This window comes from Lipotes vexillifer, unplaced genomic scaffold (genome assembly GCF_000442215.2).
Source record: "Lipotes vexillifer unplaced genomic scaffold, Lipotes_vexillifer_v1.1 scaffold241, whole genome shotgun sequence".
Taxonomy (NCBI): Eukaryota; Metazoa; Chordata; class Mammalia; order Artiodactyla; family Lipotidae; genus Lipotes; species Lipotes vexillifer.
In genome coordinates, this window is record NW_006784922.1 from 3,800,110 (window position 1) to 3,810,321 (window position 10,212).

General features: G+C 39.8%; 1 protein-coding gene across 1 annotated transcript in view; it reads right to left on the minus strand.

The window, feature by feature from the left end:
- The window catches only part of PIK3R1 (phosphoinositide-3-kinase regulatory subunit 1), a 73,885-nt gene that overhangs the window by 24,221 nt on the left and 39,452 nt on the right, over positions 1-10,212 (minus strand). Inside the window, exons 2-3 of the mRNA XM_007457086.1 lie at positions 2,031-2,123; positions 1,516-1,590 (exon numbers count right to left, since the gene is read on the minus strand). Coding sequence (XP_007457148.1) covers positions 1,516-1,590; positions 2,031-2,123 — 168 coding nt within the window. The remainder of the gene's footprint in view (positions 1-1,515; positions 1,591-2,030; positions 2,124-10,212) is intronic.

The following is a 10,212-nucleotide window of genomic DNA, read 5'->3' on the forward strand; positions in this document are numbered from 1 at the left end:
TTAAAAACGTACCCGCTCTTTCGCAAATAACTCCCATTTCATCAGTCTCTGAAGTCTAAACACTTCCTGTGACTTTTAACATGTTCGATTTGACCACTTTTCTGACCAAAACATGTATCTCTATTTCAATTGGCTAGGACAAAACTTGGTGTTTCCTTAACACCCTGGTAAAGCTGTTAGAGACAAAGAAAAACAAGTCTTTTCACCTTGATTTTTCTGCCAGTCAACTTCTAATAACCTACTCTGGATGTGTGTAGGAGGATGTGCCCTGTGTGTGTTTAAGACCGATTTCCATGTACAAGGGAAAAATGAAAGTTAAAAAAAATTTTTTTTTAAGCTTCAAACATTTGGGCGGTACGTTTCAAGTAAAACTATCGACAGATAAAGATCTAATCTCCTTTTTTCCCAGAAACATCTTTTCTAGAAATTTTCATAAGCTGCCTTGTTTTGAAGCAGCCTCACATTTCAAATTTTTTCATTTATTAAATGTCGTGTGGGCATGCTTTGCATAACTGCACGCCTGAAGGTGCTTCTTCCAAAGCTGGGTTTCACTCCTTTTGGTTCAAACACCCAAATTCAGTTAAACTAGTGTGAGGCAAAAAATTATTAATGAAAAGTACTGGGCGGGAATGAAGGATCTGAGAGATTCTAGAAGGTGATGTAGAATATGACTTGCTAGAATAATGGCCAGTAAATGTACATTTGTACAGTTTTATTCTGTATGGCAAAGGAGGGAAGGGACAAATAATAAAGCCACCACTCGGTTAAATTAATTGACGTCATTTAACCAATGGTGTGCTTGAGCCGACGTGTACTGGGTCACAATTCTTCCCCAGAGTTCAGTGATAACACATTGGTAGCCTGAAATTAACCACGGTGAGAAGATTTACACCACAGAAGTGGGTAAATGCTACAAACCAGGGCTTTTCTTTTTCCCCCCAGAGAGTTGGTTTACCAGCACATTACAGTAGATAACAATATCATGATGTTACTTGATGTAAATATGGCATGAAAAGGCAAGCAAGCAAGGAAGGAAGACAGAAAGAAGGAAGACAGAAAGAAAGGGAAAAGAAAAGGAAAAAGGGAGAGAAAGGGAAAAAGGGAAAGGTCAGAAGAGACCTTTGTTAAACGACATAGACTTATAAATAATTTTTTAACTGGTCCAGATGAATTAGATGTAGCCAATGGGAGGGTCAGAGAAAGATGGTAGATAAGCAGAGGCAGAGAAATCACAAGATGCCTCTCTCCTCTGCAGTTTCTACAGCACCCAGGGGCTCATGGCTGTGATGACAGCCAAGTACCTGCAGGCAGGCAGGCACACACACCCCAACTCAGGAGACAAACATCAGAGGTCTGCCCTCTTACCATAACAGGGCAGAGGGAAGTGTGCATATTTCTGAGCTCCCTTCAAACTGAGAATGTTGCACAGTTAAGCTCACAAGTTTTGTGCTTTACCTGAAACAGAAAGGTAAGAATCGTCTTTCCCATGTGTATTTCTAGCTCTGTGACACTCACCACAATCAAGAAGCTGTCGTAATTCTGCTGGGTTGCTGGAGCTCTGTGTTCTGTATAGAGTTGAACATTCCAGACCTAGGACACAAAACAGACCGAGTATGCAAAACACAGCTCTCTGGAGAATGTGTGAGCCTGCGGCCAGAGAGACATTCCAGTTTCCATCCAGTGTCTATTCTAGATGTGTACCAAATATTCCTGGAAGTCAACTCCTACTATTCATCTTATCTGGCATGTTAATAATTTTGGCAACATCACCTGGCCACTGAGGAGCAAGTTAATTCTCTTTATTAAAATAGGGAGAAGCTAACAGTTTTCCATACAATAACTACATGCTAGTGTAGAGTCAGAAGTCAGACCAAGATTGTCTCCCCAGGTCACTGCAACAAACAGCTTGTGGGTCCAGCACAGGTGGCAAGGAGTGTATTTAATGAATGTCCACGAGACAAATACAAATGATAACACCCACGAAATCAGGCCATAACCCGTTAACCGATTCCCTCTACCAGCTGGATTACCTTTCTTTTCAATGGCTTCCACTAGCTTGATAAGAAGCGGTGGAGCAACGTCAGGAGGGGCGAACTGCTCTGCAAGGTCTGGAAGAGTCGAAGCTGCAAATAAACACAATTGTGCGGTCATGTTTAATCGGGGGTAATCCAACACAGTAAACATCAGTGAAGATGACTAGAACACAAAGTCATGTAGTTCTACTGGGATGGCAGCAACCTCAGGCCGGAACGAGAGGGAGCCCGTACTGGGCCCTGTGTTCAGAAGGCTCCTTGCGGGCCGCCCCCCAGCTGTGCCTCTTCCCACAGTGTGATGAGTTTGCGGGGGGGGCCGAGGGGACACGCCCACTGCTTCTCTCCTAGGACACACTCAGAACACTTCCCAGAAGCTTGGAATCCCTTGCCCCAGTGGCCTCGCGGGCCTCTTCCCCAGGTCCATCCTCCCCGGGGCAGACCTCCCTGCAGGGGTGCCCCTTTGGACCTGGGGAGTGGGCGAGGGCTGTGGCGAGTGGAGATCAGGATGGAACGGAGTCTGGACGTGCAAAGGTCCTGGCAGTGCAGGGCCAAGCCAGGGGTGGGCTGGGAACCAGCTCTCCCCATATCACCACACTCTCAGGCAGAACTGAGAACCCAAGAACTCTAAATACAAATCTGGCTTCCTGGTCATTGTGAAGAAATAACTTCCCAGGCAGGAGAATGGAACATATCTTACTGAACAGTCTGTTAACAATCAATATATGATTTATAACTTTAAAATATTTAGGTACAGGCTTAGCCTTCCTTTTGTATTTTTGCCCCAAGCCCCACAAATGGCAGGGTGGGCTTAATATCAGATCTGAAGCCAGTACAAATGATCCCTGGCCACATGAGACTCAAATTAAATCCCCATGGACCTGCTCTTGAAAAGCCTTTATTTGCTTACATATGTTTTGGTCAGTTAATGTCTTAAGAAATGTGATGCTTTCATGAACTTGTTTCCACGCTTTTATTTACATGTTTTACCAAATGATACAAAGGAAAAAAAAAAGTCTAACTGGATGACACAAATAATGCCCTTCAACATAACATTGATAACTGTATTTTCACTCCAAAAATATACGAAAGTAAAGTACAAATATTTTTCTCATAATATACCAGAAGAGGGAGCTAAATATACTCATCTCAAATTTCTCAAAGTGCAAAATACAGGTGAAATGACAGCCTTCATGAAAATACCTACATGTGCAGTCTGTTTATCAGCCATCAATAAATAATTTGTAGACACTTAAGGTTCAATGCTGTGTATATACTCTCACCTAGGAATAGTTAATATAATCTAATAAGAAAGACTAAATACTGACAATTTTGTTTCAATAAGATTTTAGTGGTGTGATTTTTATTATAAGCCATATATCATGTTAGATAAGCACATTTCTAATGAAGCCCATCTTTCTAACAGTGAGTCAGCATAGAAGAACAACAGATTCACAAGACAATAGTCAAGTAAGATTATGTTAAATTTTGACCTTAGAGAATTCAGTATGATTTACGTCATTTCGGAAACCCAGACCCTGTAGTAGCAGACCCTTTTAGGTGGCACTATTTCCCGAGATAGACAGTAACGTGATCTTGCCACCTAACGCTATTAGCCATTCCAAGTACCCAGGATAAAAGAAGAGCTAAGTTATGGAAGATAATCCTATAGCAGCACTCTCCAGAAGAACTTTCTGTGATGATGGAAATGTTCTATTAGCTGTGCTACCCAACAAGTGCTCCTGAGCACTTGAAATGTAGCTATTGCAACAGAGGAAGTGAATTTTTAATTGTCGTGATTTAAAATGAGATAGCTGTATGTAGCTAGTGACCACGCTACTGAAGAGCGCAGTCCTACAGCCTGAGCAAGGGCAAGATTTGTCAACAACAGATGAAAGACTCCTGAGTTGACTCCGTGCTACAAAGACCCCACTAAAAGCTGTCCCAGAGGACATGGCATCTGGACACGGGGCTTATCAACATCTGAACGCAGGGCACACAAAATTTATCACTGAGTTTCCTGGGCCACTTTGTCCTACTGCAACAGCACTTGAACACATTTCGCACTTCATGAAAGCAGGACAGATATGCCACTGACTTGCCAGACAGTCACGATGCAGAGAGCTGAATGGACACTTCATCTCACTGGTGCTTCCTCCACTGGCCTGTGCCTATGGATCATCTGCAGAACTTGCCAGGAAGACAGAATGCTGGGTATGACTACAACCCCCCCAGAATCAGAATATCCAGGAATGGAGCTAGTCATCTGTTTTGGGTTAGTAGTGTTTTAGGACATGCTATATATGATAAGCAAATCCATGTGGGTGACCCCCACCCCCTGCCTGAAAAAGTCCAGCAATGACATCGCCCAAATCTGTTAAAATATGAGTATACCCGAAAAGCACTTAAAAATACAAATATCTTGGGGTCGGGGGAGGGATAAATTAGGAGGTTGGGATTACCATATACACACTACTATATATAAAATAGATAACCAACAAGGACCTACTGTACAGCACAGGGAACTAGACTCAATGTTTTGTAATAACCTATAAGGGAAGAGAATCTGAAGAATATATATATGAAACTGAATCACTGTGCTGTATACCTGAAACTAACACAATATTGTAAATCAACTATACTTTACTAAAAAGTACAAATATCTTGAAAGTTTCACAGTTTTTTTTTAGTTAAAAGCACTGTAAAATAAATAAAGGAATACTATAAAATCAAAGAGCATAGCATCTCCTTCCTCTGATAAATTATAAACACTTCCCTTTGCCTTAGATTATCAGCTCACAAAAATAGCCTCCCTCATAGATGCCTTCCACACTGAGCAAAATGAAATATCATCCTATCAGCACATGTAACAGAAGGAAAACATAAAGGTAGAGATATGTTGTAGAGAAATATTATTAATTGGGACTCACTGTAGCTTCTCTTCTTAGCCCTCTCAAACGTACAGATCTTGGCACAGCCAAATGCAAAAAGCTAAAGATTAAACAGTAAATGCATGAACCCACATATCCACACGACACTCATCCAACTAACATGCCTCGTTCTTCTTTTCCTTCCCTCCTAAATCACACAGGCATTTTTTTTTTTAATTAAAAAAAGAAAAAAAAAACCCTTAAAGTTGGCAACTAAAAATGGAATTACTTAATAAAGGTTTATCTCCTTTCAGAATCTTATCAACACAATCATTTCTGCAGGCAAATATGAAAGTCAAATTAAGTGATAATTAAAGATTTCACCTAATTGTGATTGAAATACGCACCCAAGAGTTGTTATATTACTGGGTTGGCAAATACTACATATAAAATTGTTTCTGCCACTCTTATTTCTTAACTTCAGCTTGAAGAAGGAGGGAAAAAAAAGCCCTTCCTTAGTCCTTTCAATGTTTCTTTGGCAAAACATGGTAGTTTACTTTCCATGCAGCATATCCTGAGCTGCAAAATATCATTTGTTTCACTCATACAAGTACTACATGAAGTTTCTAAAAAGCATTGTGATGGCTATCAGGTATCTATAAAAACATTTTTCTCAAAGTACACCCCAGAATACTTTCAAAAGATAAAAACTAGACATATATATTAGGAAGTAGAGGTACTCCTTTGTAAAACATCGAGTGAATTTACCACTGAATTTTGTTAATATTGAAAAAAGCTTATTACCCAAATGTATAAAGCATCATAACTGATCAAAGTTTTTCAATGGGAGTTTGAAAAGGTAAATTTTACAAAGAGACAAGGTTTTTTAAAATAACAATTCAAGGATTTCCTATTCTCTAGTACAATATCTATGATTCAATCCATTTCCCCTTTAAAATATTTAAACATATGGGATGTGGAAGCTTCACCCAGTAAGCTTTTAAAGTTCACATTTTCTATTTCGGGCAATAGGATCAATTAACAGTGAAAGCCTAAAAAGCATTCTAAAGCAAAATATTAATTATTTCAACAATCCTAAAATCAACAATTCCTTTACTTTTATTAAATACACAGGGTCAATATTTACGCTTCCATTAGATCCCATTTAAAAAAATTCCAACAGGAAATGACAATTGCAAGGAAGTACCAAATTTGGCAAGTTGTTCTTTGAAAAGTCCATGATAAAGTACCACATCATACAGTTCAATAAACTAAAACATAATGGAACTAAATATATATATATATATATATATATATATATATAGACACACACACACACACACACAAAATGTAGAGATCATACATGGTGTCTATTAAACAAAACACAAATTAGCAGAGCACGATCCTCATCAAGTTTACATGTAAATTCTCATTCGGTTTCACCTTTCAGACAGATTTTTGTATCTGAATGAGGAATGTACACTGCTGTAGCCAGTGTACACGTCTTGGAGAACCAAGTCCACTCTTAAAACTGGGTGAATTTTAGATTCCTCTGCGACAAGCCAACACCAGTTTTTCACTTAGCTGAATCACTTTTCAGCGAAAGAAATCAGTATTACTTAAGGAGAAAGAAGATAAGAAAGAACAGCAAAAGGGTCTAAAAGCAGTGGTGAAGCCAAGACGTGTATTGTTTCAAAAAAAGAGAGGAATCAACCTTTAACAGGAACACCAATGAAGTAGGTGTCCCAGGTTGTAGAAAGAATTTTTGATGACACATCATTAAGTGCTGCATTTTCCACTAATTCTATTTTCCCCCTTTGCCCTGGTGACAACGAGTCACACAGAAGAGAGCCTTCTCTCCCGACTTAGGCCCTTCCCAAATCACTAACATGGACAGGCCTGAACAGTCCCTGGGCACCAGTGGTGTGTGGGAGATCGTGGCATGCCTCACGTTAAATGGTGCCAACGCCGCTACAAAGTGCAAGATGAAACCAGCACACAGCTACACCTTTTGGAGGCCTTCTCCATAAAAAAAGGATATTTTAGAGTTAGTGCCTGGAAGCGACGAATGGAAAGTATAAGCTGAAATTCTGGGACTCCAGAGACTGCCCAAGCCAAGTATTCCATTACTGATGGAAGCAGCTTGGACGTACATGAAAAGCTGCCACTTACCTTTTAAAATGTAATACAAATACACAGAAAAGAAAGTATATGCAAAGTGTGGATCAATATTAAATCAAGATGCTTGTCTGTTAAACTGTAGCTGAATCAAAACTTTAGTCCTGCCTAAAACAGTCTCTCTCATTCTTTCAAATGAAAAATGTACATTCTGGTGGGCAAAAATCTAACAAATCCCTATACTTTTCTTAAATAAACCTTATAAGCATGTTCATACTTTATGCTTATAATGGTTAATACTCTGAAGGTTTAAACTTCTTAAGTTCTATGGGCAAAGCCATAACCAATGCTGGCTAAGATAATGCAGCTAAAAACTGAAACAAAGCCCCCCCCCCAAAAAACACCCCACCACCACCAATTATGAGTTCCTTAATTTTGGAACACACCTGTTTAATCAGCAGTAGAGAAATTATTAAAAACACAGGTTTAAAGCCAAAGAGACCTGGGTTTTAATCTTGGTTTTGCCACTTACTGAGTGTAATCTTGGGTATGCTAATTAACTTGAATCCCAGTTTCTTCATCTGTAAAATGGGAATAATTTTAAGTGTAACAAGGATTAAATGAATACTGTACAAACAAACATGGGTAAGCACAGTGCCTAGAATGTAGCAAGCACAAACTAATGGGTAGCTATTATTGAGACTTACTCATGTAATCTTTTTCATTATTATTTACAGATTTTTAAAATACCCAATTGCAATGGCAAATTTTAACACCAGAAATTATTATAAGACAAAGAATTCTCAATACTTTTTTAAGGTGGCAAACAGGAAACATTTAATTAGGGTAGACATCTGCATTTTGCCTTTCTACATATAAAAATACTCAATATCTTTTCAGAAGTCATATCTAAATTATCACATGATTTTCAATACACTGCACTTTCTCCCATAAGGACTATCTATTTGAGCTATTATACTCCAGTTTTCTGAATGTAAAGGAAAGGTGAAGTTGGAAGGATATTGAACTTGGTGGAAACAAGGATTTTTCTTTTGCAGGAGAAGGAAGGAAAAAAAATAGGGGCAACTGAAAATGGGAGTAGAAAGAGTAGATGTGAAAGTAAATCTTCAGCCATAACTACACTATTTTCAGGGATAACTTAGTCAGAGGGAATTAATAAGAGTTGTCAACAGATTTAAACAAGAAGTTTGCAAATCTTTTCAGACACCCTAAACCAATTCGTCTTTAATATCTTTTCATCTTCTCCCGTTTATCTCTTCTGCTTCACAGCTTAAAAACAAATGAAAGGGATCTGAGATCCTCTGCCCATTTAGTTTATTTCTAGACAAGAAACTATACAGGAAACAAACTGCAGGCAAAGACTTTATTAAACATAAGCAAACATTACAGCTTCGCTTCTGATGGCCTCCGCTAAGGCCTCTGCGTGGAGATTGAAATGCAAGATTACACTTAATCTTTGACAGGCTAGCCTAATTGTGTTTCTTATCACCTAAACTGGAGTCTGATTTAAAGATTACAATTTACAGCGTACAGCAAATTAAGATTCTGGGCAGGAGATAAATGGGGAAGAGAAGGGAACACCCCTCTCTCCCCACCAGGAAAATAATTTATAGTTGAGTCCCCGGGATTTCGGAGGCTAATGGTTTATAAGGGAAGTTGATCCTTTGGTCTGTTGGCTTAGAAAGATTTTGTATGAAGTGTGACTGAGAGGCCCCAAAAAGGAAGGAAAGAAGGGAAAATCATGTGACACATACCCAATGGGCCCTTGAGTTTCTTGGGTGAATGACTATTACTGAACATCAATTAGGACTCACACCTCCACACTCAGTATTTTACAGACATGCTTTCACTTATTTTTCATAGCAGTTCCTTATCACACTCAATTTAAAGGTGGGGAGACAGAGAAATTAAGTCATTTGGTCACAAAGCTCATGAGTAGTGTCCCTGAGTTCAGCTTGGACCTGTTTCTCTCCAGCAGAGTCTACAAGTCCCAGTCAAGGAGAGAAACCTGTGATGTTTCCCCGAATTTCACACCAAGGCTAATTTAAGGGTCACGGTGGCAAGGGTGTCACATGACACACACATACTGGATGCTCCATCCTACAAGTGGGCAGCCACAGTACTTTCTGGTGTGTTCAAGTAAAATGACCCTAATAACACGAGCTTTTGAGCTTCCCCCCAAATAAACAAGTCAGTACACTGCCCGTCACTAGAAAACATCTTGAACTGCAGATAATTAAGGTCATAAAGAGAAAACAATGGGAGCCCCATGAACAACAAGAGGGAGGTTGGGCCCCAGGTGAGTTATGCTCTATCCCTAGGGGCAGAACATGGCACTCACTTCTCTCCCACTTTTATCTGACAACAGATTTCACGGTCAAAGGCAGAAAATGGTAGAAATGCTTAAAAACAATACAGCAGGCTCTTCCAATGTAACTTGAGAAACCCCCATCTCACAAGAATTGAAGGATCCTCTGATCAGGCGAGGGCGGAGGTAAGAGAGAAACTGGACAGAAGGACACTACTGGGGAAACCAGAGACCAGAAAGAAGCATTTCGGTGGAGGCTGGAACCTCACTAACTAACAGCAAAGAAGCAGGACATTGGCTGATCAAGGAGAGAGGGCAGAGGGGGGCACTGCCGAAGAGGCAAAGCTGTCCAGTGAGGCAGTTTTAAGAAAGCCCGGATGGAAATCAGAGAAAAGAACCACCAGATTCTGTTCCAGTAACTAAAGAAAGAGCAGGGTGTTTTCTCTGACAGTTGTAAACATACCAGAAAGAACTGTACAGTGAATGTCCATATATCCTCATCCTAGACTCTGTAATTAACATTTACTATATTTAAATATTTACTATATTTATTACATATCTTTCCATCAGCCCATCTTACTTTTTTGGATGCATCTCAAAGTAAGGTGTCGAAATCAGGTGCCGTGGACTGAACTGCATCCCTCCAAATTCACATGTTGAAGCCTTAACTCCCAATGTGAGGGTATTTGGAGATGCGACCTTTGGGAGGTAATTAAGTAGACATCATGAGGGTGGGGGCCATCACGATGGGATTAATGCCCTTATAAGAAGAGACACCAGATAGCTTCCTCTTTCTCTCTCTGCCACATGAGAACACAAAATGAGGCACTGTCTGCAAGCCAGGTAAGGGCCCCCCCCCCCCCCA